General features: G+C 46.8%; 1 protein-coding gene across 1 annotated transcript; it reads right to left on the bottom strand.

Annotated features, from left to right (window-relative positions):
• Nucleotides 1-353: 353 nt before the first annotated feature.
• Nucleotides 354-13192, bottom strand: TRIM16 (tripartite motif containing 16). Its single transcript, XM_067547699.1, has 6 exons — nt 12626-13192; nt 9642-9737; nt 7228-7461; nt 6150-6321; nt 3513-3608; nt 354-3154 (listed from the first exon to the last, which is right to left on the bottom strand). Exons 1-6 carry the CDS (start codon nt 13190-13192, stop codon nt 2517-2519), a joined length of 1803 nt encoding a protein of 600 aa, XP_067403800.1. The 3' UTR covers nt 354-2516.
• Between the last annotated feature and the right edge of the window lie 826 nt (nt 13193-14018).

The raw sequence follows: 14018 nt of genomic DNA, 5'->3' as shown, positions 1-14018 counted from the left end.
GTGGCTCCTGACACTCTTCTCTCCAGGCTCTAAACTGTCCTTATCCCCTTACATCAGGGGCTTCACATCACCCTCGCCCCCAGTAGCTGGTAGGGAAATCCAGCCCCACCCTCTGTCCTAGGGTCCCTGGACTGGAGCCCAGTGTAAGTGGCCACGGTCTGCTCGATCAGCCGCCTTGCTGCTGCCTCCTTGGACTCCCTTCGGCCATTAGCTGTTCTTTAGGCTTTTGCCCCAGCCCCTTCCTGGGCTCTTTGTAACAAGTAACACTTCCCAGGGCTTCTCCTCAGAGGCCTGGTGCTTGCCCTTCTGTTAGGATCAGCCACAGGAGCTGGCTCCACTCCTGTGTCTTCCAGTTATCTGCCCTGCTTGGGACTCCTCCTTGCCCTGCAGGCCTCCCTGTTCCCCACCTCTCTCTCCGCTCTCTGTGCCAACAGAGTGGCTTCAGAGTTCTTCCCTCTCTGCCTGCAGCCCCTCGCGCCCCTCAGGCTTCACCATCACCGCCTCTTGGGCTTCACCGCCTCCAGCTTCCTCCTGGCTCAGAACAACCTGCCTCTGGGCCCAGCCTCATTGCCCCCAGCCACCCAGGTTTCCTGCTGGTACAGGCCCCTGTGCTTCTAGCTCAGGCCTCTTGCTGCATGTAGCCCAAGAAAGGAAACTCCCAGCTACCCTCTCCTGCGTTTCCTCCCCACTGTCTTTCCCACTGCCCTGAGCTCCTTCCTTTATGAAGATCAAACTCCCCCTCAGCTGCGCTTGATCACTAAATAGGCCTCTACCATCCATTCAGATGCCACCCAGTGACCTAATTTGGCACGGGCTCCTGTTAACCCTATTGTTACCTGTGTGGCGTACACACCCCATCACACAGTGCTGCGTAACGTACCAGGTTCATGGAGCAAAACACATCAATGGTGCTGGCCTGTGTGCCGGTACACCCTTCCTGAAGTAGTGGCACTCCAAGGGAGTTCTGGAATTATTGCATCTAGAGCACCGTACATTTACATAGCGCCCTGCAAACGCAGAGAGATACAAACCCTTCCCCATGTGCTACACTCACCAATAGAACAAAGACATAGGACAACAGATCAGATGGAGAGATTTTTAATGAGGACGAGAAGGTAGGAAGGTTTCAGGAAGAAGAGGGTTTAAGGAGGGTTTGAGTTCTGTTGGAAGAAGGTATATGGGGACAGGAAGTGGAGAACTGTTCCAATTCAAATATAGGAGACAGCATGAATCAAGGTACAAAGCAATCACTGAGAGAGAAAGAATAGGAGCAATGAGAAGAGAGGATAGGCAGTTGAGCTAGGAGGTGAAAGGGGAGTAGACATTCAGAGATTTAGACAGGAATAGATTTATTTAAAAGCTTAAAAGTAAAGACAGGAGGTTGGATTAGACATAGTATGAAACAGGACGTAGTGCAGGAGTGTTCTGGGAGTGGGGGGACTGGGGTGATCGGCTGAAGTGTAAAAATAGAAAGGTGGTTTCAGTAGAAGGACAGACTAGGTAGGGAACATAAGAGGGAGAGGAAAATAATAATAATAATATTTAGTTATATAGCAATATGCACTGCAGCACTTCGCCCCCCTCCATTTTACTATGGTGGGCAAGCATCTTTATCCCCATTTTAAAAATCAATTAACTCAGGCACAAAGATGAAGGTGCTCAGGGACAGAATTCCCTCTGCCCAAGCCAGTGTTCTAGCTAAGGTATTTATATAGCACCCATCACTACAATCTCTGAGCATCTCAGCATCTTTTATGTGTTTCTCTTCACAACACCCCTGTGAGGTAGAGCAAGGCTGTGCTCCCCGTTATACAGATGGGAAACTGAGATACAAAGAGACTGATTGACTTGCCCATCATCACACAAGGAGACTGGGGTGGAGTAGGGAACTGAACAATGGTCCTTCAACGCTCATGATAGCACCTTAGTCGCTGGACCAGCCTGCCTATCCACTGAACTATTCTTCCTCCAATGATAGTGGATGTAACAATGATATTGAGCAAAAGAAATGTAGGCTGAACATCAGGAGTATTTTCCATACAGTGAGATCTTGATCTATTAATGCCTGATCCTCCTCTCACACAGATTTGTACACCAGTGTAACGCCACTCCAGATCACCAGCTGGTATAAATCACCATAGCTCCATTGACTTCAACAGAGCTATGCAGATCTACACTACCTGAGGATTTGGCCCCAGGCTAACTTCCATAGAGTTAGACCTGGTTTACGCCATTGTAAGCGAACACAGAATCAGGTCCCTTGAAGCTGGAATAGTTTCCCAAGGGAACTGGTGAGATACCCCCATCATGTTGCAATAAGTTAAAACAAAGCATTCAAGAATATATTGCAGGGAACAATCTGCATTGACCTCTGGGAGTTGGATTTCATGACCCATAAGGACTTTCCATCTCTAATGCATAGGGTGCTAAGAACCCATTTTGTTTATGGAACTTTTAATTGAAACCCCAGTAGCATGTATCCCCTGGCTGCAACAATACTACTATCGATCTGCAGCCTAAGTACTGGCCAGTGCTTCCGCCTCAGACACTGAACTTGCGTTGGAAGGAGCAGCTTCCTCAGAGGAAGCGGAAGAGGCTGAAATCTTCTCATCCTCACCCCCGGCTTTGATTAGCCTTATGGTGTTTTCTTTCTTCGGAAGCCAGAAAGCAGGGTAGAGCGGCTCAGCAAATTCACACTCAAACTTATGTAGCAGAGTCATGGTGTCAGGGGTGACACCATAAAAGGACAAAGTGCCTTTGGGGTAGTTCAGATAGACCCCTATCCTGCTGAACGTGTCTGTTTTCAGTGGTGTCTCCACATCACTGTGCCATGCAGAGAACCCTTTGCCATTCCACTTGATGCTCCAGGAGAAGTTATTCCCTGAGATGCAGCTGTTGCTTTCTGACCCCTTCCGGTCAATGCTTTTGTAAGTCATACCAATGAAAATGCCGGCTCCAGTTATTTCCACCTCAAAGTAGTAGCGACCCATATACAAGCTCTTGTCTGACAGCACTTGGCGCCAATGCTCAAATCTTTCAGGGTGATCCGGGTAGCAGTGTTCCCAGGGGGTCGTATTGGTCACTTTGTGGTTGTCCTCCAAGAGCCTGAGATATCTGTGGGCTGTGACTGGATCAAATGTTAGCGGGCATGTGTCTAAATAGAAAAGGAAACTGTTACTGAAATGGCTGAAGTGGCCTCTCCAGTGGACACTCTCAATGTTGGTTAGCCCAAAATATGAACTATGGATCCTACTGCACAACTATACACACTCCATTACCTGAGCGTTTTGGGGAAACGGAATACCTTCGTATACTTCAGAGGATTCTTACCGGGATTGAAAGAAGCTGTGGCCATGACCATGTTTCAGCAGATAACAATTAAGATAACTAAGATATGGATAATCAAAGATAAACTACATAACTAGGTCACTCTTTAGACACCTCTTCCAAACCCCCATTCCCCTCTCCCCCAAAGCCTCATCTGCTTTAGAGTCATTAATTCCAATACTTACACTTGAGAAAGTCACTCCTAGTCTCTGGATCTGGAGCTGATATGCGATGCCTGAGTGGTACAATTGCAGACACCATCGTTTTGATCCCACAGTCCTCTTTAAAAATAAAAAGACAGTGAGCATGCAGTTAGTATTCTCAGAACTAACCCTGCGACCCTAGGTGGGATACCCATTGCATAGGGGAATGGAGCATATGCTCCCTGCCTTTGCTGTCTGACAGACGGATAGAATACAAGAATGGTCATATGGTGGCAGATCAATGGTCCCTCCAGCCCAGTCTCCTGTCTTCCAACATTGGCTGGTGCCAGATGCTTCAGAGGGAGTGAACAGAATAGGGCAATTATCAAGTGATCCATTCTCTGTCATCCAGTCCCAGCTTCTGGCAGTCAGAGGCTTAGGGACACCCACAGCATGGGGTTGTGTCCCTGACTATCTTGGCTAATAGCCATTGATGGACCTATCCTCTATAAACCTATCTATTTTATTTTAGCCCAGTTATACTTCTGGCCTTCACAACATCCACTGGCAAGGAGTTCCACAGATTGCCTGCACATTGTGTGAAGATCTGTTCTCTGCACTTCAGGCTCAGAGGCCAGGCCTTCCAGTGTGTCTGAACAGCACCTACCAGACCAGGTTCAGGAATGAGGCTGGCTGAATCCTGGCTTTCTAGGGGGTTGTATAAGCAGAGAAGGGAAGCACGGTTTAGAGGAGTCGAACACAAACTATCACCTGTGGAGCCCTTCTAGGTGGCTTGCAAAGCTACTTCTGTCTCAGCTATGGCTACTGGTAAGTTACTCCTGCCTAAAAGCAATCAAAGGGCTGAAGAGGGGACTGGGTAGCTTAGTGCTTCAAACACACAATAAAGGCCCCACAATAAAGGCTCTTCAGACATGCCTGTTCTTGATGCCTGCCTTGCTTCTTGCACTCAAGTATTAGGGAGTAGGGGTGAGGCGCAGTTGAGACTTACTGAGTGCAATGGACAATGCCTAGTGCTTGATCGTATTTGTACGCATGCACAGCAGAGTGCAACAGCCTGGAAGTCCCTGCTGCACACCTCACTAGAAAGTGTACTTCTGGCTGGCGTGGCCCAGTCCAGAACATTTTTAAGGCTTCCTGATGTTTCTCTGACCAGCTAAACTCAAAACACAAGCCTCCCCTCTGTACCCTGGGCAGCTGTTGCATGTCCTTCCTTGCCAGATGTTTCTCTGACATCACTTCAATCACACTCCAGCGTGCAGAAATTGGGAGGGACAGCCAACCCAGAGGAGAACAGAATCAAACCGCAAAGCTCCCAGTTGAGAAGAGAGCAATGAGGGCTCCAGGTCAGTCCCACTAAAAATAAAGTCCTTCACTCAGGGAGAGTAAATAAAGAGCAAGATAGAAAACAGAAGAGGTGTGACTATAAGAAACCAGCGACAGCTATCATATTGTATCCAGTAAAGGGCGGGACTGAAATCCCAGGGGAACTGAAGAAGCGATAGCTTGAGATGACAGAGGTAAATTTCTATGCCAGGGGCTGGGATGGGCGTGTCACCAACTCTGTGACACTGGTCTGAAGGAAATTTGACTGGTTACGCTGGCTTTCTGGCTGCTTTGCACTGCGGGAGTGTCACCAAACAGTCAGATCATAGAGAATAACTGCGGGCAATGTTTATAGAGCATTTGGAGACCCCTGGATGGAAAGCAGTAGAGAAGGACCAAGTATTATTATTCAATTACAGTACTGATTTATTCCAGAAAAAAAAAACACATTTGCTCTAAATGCTACAACTCCTACTGAGTTAAAAGCAGCGAAATCATGGATTCCACAGCTCCCTCCTCTGTCCACATGTTTCTGAAAGAAATAACTTCAGTCCCGAGGTGTCTGAGTTGATTCACACTGGGAAAAAGCCTGGTTTCCTTGTTGTCACCTCCAGCCCATACCTCCCTGACTTTATGTCAAGACTGCCAGCGGCACAGCAGATTAGGTGTCAGCACAGGCTCTAAGCAGGCAGAGCCAGCCCTAGTATCTAATAATAGAAAATGGCCTTTGCTTTGCTGGGGAAAACAGGAGTGAGGATATATAAACTAAAGGGGATTGATTAGACCCAGCTGATAATGTTCACACAGGTGAGGGCAAGGAATTCAGCTGGACTGTGTCAGACTCATACTACTTATCAGATTGCTATTGTGGATTTAAAAGGCATTAGGGATCCCAACACAGATAATATCCAGGCCTTTTCACATAGTAAATCATTAACTGCTGCTTGCGTGCATTGATCATTTGAAAAAAAGACTGGGACAAAGTTAAATGGGGGGGAGGGGGAAATACCTAGAATGTTTATACATTCTGTTTGCTCACTTTTCTTATCAGAATCCCAAATCTCTACATCACACTCTGTTACCATAGGAATCAGTGTGATGCTGCAAATCCAGGCAATGATCTCATTGCTGCAGACAGGAAGGATCATCTGGTGGGTTATAGTCTCAGCTCTGCCGCTGTGACCTTGGGATTGTCAATTCCTGGGGGCCAGGAAGCATGCATTTCATCATGGCCTCACTTTTGCCACCTGGTGACAGCACTAATGTGTTCATGCACACACACAGAACCCTGCAAACGCACATTTAAACAGCTGAAAGACAGAGGGTGAGACTCACCTTCCTTTGCAAACTCCTGGAGCTTTTCCTTATAGGAGGTTTGTACGAGCTGTAGTAAGTGAGCTGTTGACTCCAAGATGACCCTTCTGATACCTGACAGTTTATCTTTCAGTCCAATATAAACACTGGGAAGAGTGTCATCCCCTGTGTTCTTCTTGAATTCAGAATATTCCTGCCAAAAAAAAAATTATTTTTGTTCATTTTCCTCATATATTTGGCTGATTTTGTACCAGATCCATCTCACCATGACATCACTAGCAAAATCCCAATTGACTTTAGTGGGAGCAGGCTATGACCCTTTATCCATTCCATCGCAGCCCTGAGGAACTTAAACTCAGCTGGAACAGGACCCTTTATTATGGGAGATCTTAAAGATCAGCCTAAATGTGAGGTTCACCTGACAAACTTTATGACTGTAAAGCTAAAGCTGAAGAAGAGCACTCTCTGGACCTCACTACAAGCATCCCTGCACTGAGAGCATTAGAAAAATAAAAGCATAGTAAAAAAAAAATGAAAGAAAACACCCCAGTGTTTATAATGAAATGACAAGGTTGTTGTCTGTAGGCTAATAATGCATCTCAGCCAGTTCCAGGGAGAATGAAGAGAAGCCTTAACAACTTCTAAAGATATCTAAAAAGGTGCTAGGGCAAAGTTCCATCCTTTTCACGCAGGAAGGCCCAAACATGGCCTGTAGAGATTTGAAGACACATTTTCCTTGTTTAAAAACAAAGGTGAAAAATCTCTCTCTCTCTCTCTCCCCGGAAAAGATTTTAGAATGCTTTAGGACCGGGAGGCGTCTAACTCCTTACATGCTTTCAACAATCCCAGTCAAACTCCACAGTCCAGGGAGGTCCAAAGTTCTGAATTATGGATGTCAGACTCTCCATGTAAGGTTATAGGAGATGTAGGAAGGTTCTAATGTTCTTAGAAGGCATGGCATCATTTTTCAATTTTAAAATGGAATAATGCCGTCTGATCGTACTGCACACTTAACCTAAACACCGCAAACCAGAAGCTAATCTCCAGATACACCATCCCACGGGCCTTTATAATGGAATGGGCTTGTCCATCATGGTACCTTAAGGAACAGGATGTCACTGGTGTGGATGGCCATCTTCTCCAACCTGAGTTTATTCTCTTGTATGGCAGCACACTTGTTCACCAGATGGATCTTTATCCCATTGGCATGATTCACAGCCACGCGCTCCTTCTCCTCTAGAAATGCCAGTACGTCCAAATGGGCCATCCTGACGGCTTCCAACAGCTCCCCAAACTGCCCAGACACCAGACTTTTCACTTCGGAGATAGAACTCTACAGGGACAAAAACCACTGATATTGCCTTTTCCAACAAGTTCTTGCTGCCATCGGCCCTGCTGTGTTGCCATTGCACCTTACTGGCAAATGCATTGGGATGTGCACACAACATTTTCTAATCACTGTGGAGATGCCTCCATAGCACAAAGGCAGTGACAGCAACAGCTAATTAGTGAATTCAAAACAAGGGACTGGAACCCATGGCAGATTCATGCATGGTCAAATGTCCCAATTGATCCAGACCCCAGATTCTGAAAGGGCCCCATCCCCAGTATTCCAAAGGGATGCCCCCCATTTATTTACAGTGGGCTCCCCAATCCATTTCCAGCAGATTCTGGTCTCTCCTCCTGTATCCCAGCACGCACGCACACGCACACCCAGAAAGCCTTTTAGGGCTTCTGGGTTTTGACTGGCTGAGGGTATGTAACTGGGGGCTCTCAAAGTATCACCAGAGAGGGGAGAAAATCCACGGGAGGAATCTCTCTGTTCCCTCAATGAGCTTCCCATGTGACAAAGCACAGCACACCCAAAACCAGACGTGGAGGCACTTTCAATGAATAAGTGAGAAGGTAACACAGTGAGGAAACAAACAGGATCCCTTCTCATTACTGACACATGCCAGGCATTGTGTGGGACAGGTAATGCAGCCCCATCCATTCTGAAAATGGAAATAAGCCATAAATTCAATGAATCACAGGGTAAAACTCCACCCTGGTTTCTACTTGACAATCCCTGGAAAAAAGTACCATATGGCCTCATGGAGAGGTGACAGGATCTCTCCAGCAAGATGGCTACAAACAAGCTGACTTGGATCCACCCCAGATCCCTTGTAAATCAAAGAAAAGACATTCACGCTTCCAGATTATCAGAGTTGAAGACCAGATCCCCAAAAGTATTTAAGCACCTAATTCCCATTTCTGCTCAGAGATCAGCCAGAGCCATTTGCAATGGGAGGGTGATCTGAGAATTCATCCAACAATAGAAATTGAACTCAGAACACTAATTTATCTCACAGAGGCCATCAAGCAGCCAGCAGGAGGTAATGGCTTTCACCTAGATTTGAAGCAGCCGCCTAGAAATGAAGGGCTTTGTATCTCATTAGCTGTGCCCTGAGGATTTGTTCTGGAATTACCATGAATTGCCATGCAGAAAAATAACATCAGAACAGTGTGATCCAGGGAAGCAGCTGTTCAGGCTGTCCCATGGAATAAAATCTGTGGATTTAGGGGAGTTTTATGGCACCAGCGCAGGACAATTTCAAGAGGGTAACAATTAATATCATTAGTCACCTCTTTCAACTGTTTAAATATGACACTGCTCTTTGGAAGCAGGTTGCCCTGTGGCGATATGACTCACCAAAGACGCCTCACACCGGCAGCTGGATGATATCATCGAATAACTGTTTTGGTTTGATTCTCCACAATAGAAGCCCACACAAAGTTGACCCTGCCCTGGAACACTAAATCCTTTGGCATTTGCAAGCGTTCCCTCTGGAGATGAACAAACCTCTTCGGATCAAAGGCAAACCAGCCCAAAAATCTCCCCCAGAATTCAAAACAAGCCTGAAATTTGGGGGAGTGTTTCAATTTTTGATATGAGTGCTTTTTAATTTTCACATGGCATCTGGACGTCGTGATTCCGCCCAGGCTAGGATCCCACAATGTCTTTTTATAGTCACTTTTCAGGGTCGAACTGTACTTCAAGGCTAAAGGGGAGTTTGAGCTGTGAAGTTGAGATGTGATCGGAGTTTGTCCAAAGAATTGGGACTCAGTATCACTATGTAACCCCCAGGTGAATGTCTGTTACAGGTCCCTTTCTGTGCACAATCCACAGAGGAAATGAGTCGGTTATAGCCCCACGAAGGGAGCATTAGCTCAGCAGTCACAGCTCAGGCATTTAGCTCCCAGAGTCCCCACCAAGAGAAGGTTTTTAGTGGAGTGTGAGTAGTGGCTTGGGACCAGAGTGGGGAGAGCATGCCATGCATAAGGGATGGCATGGATCAGGCATGGAGATGTCTGGGCAGGGCATGGAGATGGAGGCTGCACATACTGCAGACATACAGAAGTGTAAGATCATTACACAGGCTTCCGTGAAACATCATACAGCCATTTTCATGCCATTAATAATATGGGTTGGTTTAATCTGAGGAGGGGAAAAAACTCAAGTTCTGTCCTTACCACTATAGACTGTGTATTGTTCTGTAGCTTCTCAATTGCGTTCTCAGAGGACTTCAGTTTCCAGTCGTACTCCGCCTGGGTCTGCAGAAGTTCACTCTGTGAATAGATGAAGCAGGTGTTAACAGCCTACTTGCTCAGGGATCAGACATGAGAGCAGAGAAAGGTGGCTTTGTGAACCTTTACAACTGATTTTTGGTTACCCAAAGCAGCCAGCTGGAGCCCCTGCTACATCTCCCAGACAGGAACAGCCCACGAACTCACAACACTGTGGACACTTTTATTAGAGTCTATCTGATCTTGGGGGGAGTGTGGGGGGGGTCATTTTTTCCAACAACAGAAAAAATTAGAAAATGCTGCCCCTGCAGCATCTCTGACCTTCAGTGCCTGGGAAAGCCTACGACAGCAACAGAAACAGCAAATTAAAACATCCTTGGTCACAAATGGCTGCAGTAACTAAGGCCTTAGTTCCACACATGAACTTGAGCCAGAATGCTAAAAATCTCACAAGAAAGGCTGTTCTCATGACTTTTCCAGCCCAATTTTGAAGATCCCATAGATTCAGAGAAAGAGCCAAACTTTTTGGTTTATCCAGACCAATTCTAAACTCCAGGTTCAGTCAAGACTAACAAAACAAGAGAGTCTGAATGTTTTTTATTAAATGTATAATTACATGTGGAACTCCCTGTCACATGATACTGAAGACAAAAGCTAAGTTAAATTCATAAGAGAGTTAGACATCTGCAAATAAGACCATGTGCAGTTATGTGAGGTTACTCAGCAGTCAGTAATTCCCACTGTTCCCAATGGGAGATGCAGGACGCATTTGAAAATCTGACCTCTTCACATAGGTTGCTAGAGGGGATTTGAACTCCATTGGAAATCTAACCCTATATGCCTGCAACAGAGCTGGCCATTTATAAAAGAGTACAATGGGTGACTCAGAATTTGGTGGCCCAATAAAATAAGCAATAGGAATTATTCTCCAGTGCCTCCTAGCCTTTGGTTCATTGGGTGTCTGTCAGGCCCTATGCACCAAAAGAGAAGTATATTCCACAGCATATTCCATTTATCTATGTTGCACCCAGCCCCAGGAGGAATGGTCTCAAGTGTGTGAATGATACTGAGATTTGCAAATCTGGAAGGTTTTAGATGAAGGAAGAATGGGGAAAGAACCTGCTGAGTGCAGGATAATCAGAAAAGGGTTAAATTTGTATTGGCTGTGAACTTTTTGAAGTCAATGGTGGAAAAGTAGAGGGACTTGGGAATGCGAACAAGAAACCACTAAGTTCAAGAACAGATACTGACTGTCAGATCCCAGGATGTCAGAACTAGAGGAAAGATTACTTCATAGATGTGGTGAGGACAACTGGGAACACTGTCTCCACCCATAACCCAAGCTATGATTCACTGCAACTGCCAAGTCATATACTTTACTCACAGCAACGGTCCAGTCACCAGGGATTGGAAAGGGTGGATACAAAATGGGAGCGGGGAGAGGCTCCTCAGGAGGAAAAGCAAACAGGGAAATAGGTTTCCTTACCCACAAGTCCAAGCTTTCCTCATTCAAGCTATCCCACTGATCTTGTATTAGAAGGGATGACTCCTATAAGTAGGTACTGTGGGATCATGCCCCTTCTCCCCAATGCCTTTCCCTCCTTATCCACCTAAATGTGTCATGGGGTAAAATTATCAAAAGCACCTGAATGATTTGGGATCCTAGGTCCCATTCACAAAAGTGACTACAGGCTGGGTTTTTAAAGGTATTCAGACATCTAAAAGGTAGGTGCTTAGTGGAATTTTCAAAAGCACCCAGGCACCTAGCTCTCACTGTAATCCCTCCCTCCCCCCGCCAGCACCCATCTGCATCTTTAGGCCCCTAGATACCTTTTAAAAACTGGCGCTAAGTCACTTTTGCAAATGGGACTTTGGCTCCTGAGTCCCATAGGTGCTTTAGAAAATTTTACCCAGGTCAAAAAGACCAAAGCACTAACATGAATTGGCCTGTTTGATTCCCACAGACCACACTGAGGTCAGGTTGTTGGGGGACACGAGTTATAAGGGAAATTCTAGTTGTGCCGTATAAAGCATGCAGCACTGAGAGTCTCATTTTAAACCAGGAAGCCTTTTGCCCGTTCATGGACCCTAAATAAATCAAAGCATTTTGAACAAATCTTCCCATGCAGCTACCTACTTCTGGAATGGAGCCCATTTCCTCCCCAGCTGGGAGTGAAAAGGGAAGGTAAATGCACGCTGCAAAGGGCAAAGATCTGTATTTCACTCAGTATTGGAAAAAGAAACTCCATATGCAGTGTAACTACTGAAAGGCCAGACGCACGTAGGTACTCACAAAACCAGAGTCTTTCACTGTTACACACTGCATGGTGGTGCGCTCTAGAGTCAAATCCTTGAGCCTTTACTCAGTCCTTACTAAGTCAGTGGGCCAGATTCACCCCCTCACAGGGTTTCACTCCTTTGTGACTCCGTTGGGCCCAGTTCTGCACTCAGAGTCAGAACGGTAGCGAGTCCACACCCACTTTGCACAGGGGGAAGTGGTGATACAAGGTCTCAGGCACTGGAGAATCAGGCCCATTGGTGTTAATAGGGTTACACCTGCTTGACACCAGTGCGAGAGGAGAACAGAGTCTTGTGGTGGTGCTGGCATGGTAGAACCTGAGTAAAGACTTGAGGATTTGGCCCACAGACAGGCAGAACAAATCCCTCTTTGATATTAATGAGTTACCTGTGCTTTATGAAACCAACAGCCCTACACGTGGCTACAGATCAGACAAGACCCAGGGCTCCTCTCGCTTATCACGGCTTCAATCAGGAGTAAACCCACTGAAGCCAACAGCGTAAGACCAGTGTCTAACGTCTGTGAGTGAGAAGGATATCGGGCCCTCAGGCCCACCCTGTCCCTATGCCCCTCTGCATCCTGGCTCACGCCGTATCCCAGTGAACCCAATAAATACCGTGCAGTGACACACCTCGTTGTCCTTCCTGGCTGCTTCACAGGTGAGCAAGTTGTGGCCCTGGTGCTCTTCGGCCAGGCACTCCTCACAGACACACACCAGGTCGGTCTGGCAGAACCACCCCAGGTGGCCTTTGTGAGCCTCACAGGTCTGCAGGTCGATGTCCTTCACGGGGTCCATCAGCTTGTGGCTCTGCAGTTTGCTGTTCTCCAGGTGAGGCCGGAGGTGGTCCTCGCAGTAATTCACCATGCAGGTCAAGCAGGACTTCACTGCCGGGACCTTCTGGGCCATGCAGAAGTCACACAGGATCTCTTGCCCCTTCCCCAGACTGTTCCCCTGCTCCAGAGGGTTGGGCTGACCCATTGCCTTCTCAGAGCCGTTTACAATCAAACTGCCCTGCGGGTCAGGTCCTGGGCTGGTGGCTTCTGGGCTTTCAGGGCCATTCAACTCTTCACCCTCAGTTTTCTCACCTGGGAAGTCACTGCCCTCACAGACCTGCTGCCCCGTTGCCATAAGGACCAGGCCACCTAGTGCCAATTCTTGGGTCAGCCCCTCTGGAGCAGCTGGGCCAGAGTCAGCCATTTCTGAGCCCCTCCGCAAAGCAGCCACCGCTGCTGGCTTCTGAGATACAGTGCAGCGTGACTGCACAGCGCAGGAGGAATGAGCGGAAGAGACACACCTGAATTCACTCAGCTGCCTGCTGGCTGTTAACTCTTTCCAGCCTCTTTCAGGAAGTGAGAGTGGAATCAGAGCCTTGAAGCAAACAGCGAGTGAGTCTGTTCTGCAAGTGAAGGCAGGTTGTGGGCGCTCTAGATAAGCACTGCACCGTACAACTGTCCCTGTCTCAACCCGACCTCCTCCCTCCCACCCTGACTTGCTGTTCTCTGTACCTGCAGCTAGAGTCGGGTTTTTTCCCACCCAAACGGAAGTTTCCAAATTTTCATCCAAAACCCAAGAAAATTTCAGCTGAAAACTGCTGAAAATAAAATAAACAAAAAATTGGTTTTGGGGTTTCCAACAAAAAAATCAAAAATTTTCAAGGCAAGGAACCCCTTTCCGCAGAAATGTTCGTTTTGTCACCTACACAGATTTCCAATGAATAAAAAGGTTTTGATGGAAGATATTCGACCAGCCCTACCTGCGGCCTGGCAAAATTTACTGTTAACAGTGAGCCGAGCCCTAGTGTTCTTTCACAGCAAAATTCCTGTTGAACGGTCCAAATCTTGATGCCCTGATGAGCTTTTTATTCAGATGGAATTGTGACTGAGCAAGGACTGACTAAAATCTGAGAAAGACTACCAGGATTTGGCCCATTAATCATATTTAATTCTTGTAGATTGCCTTTTAATTTGGAAAGCACCTAGCTAGTTCTCGCTGACAGGCTGAATTATCAGGCAGAGATTATTTA

Source organism: Emydura macquarii, unplaced genomic scaffold, assembly GCF_026122565.2.
Source record: "Emydura macquarii macquarii isolate MOO-44397 ecotype Brisbane River unplaced genomic scaffold, CSIRO-AGI_Emac_v2 contig_1230, whole genome shotgun sequence".
Classification (NCBI taxonomy): domain Eukaryota; kingdom Metazoa; phylum Chordata; order Testudines; family Chelidae; genus Emydura; species Emydura macquarii.
Note: the sequence above shows the minus strand (reverse complement) of the source record. Positions and strands in the feature narration are given on the sequence as shown.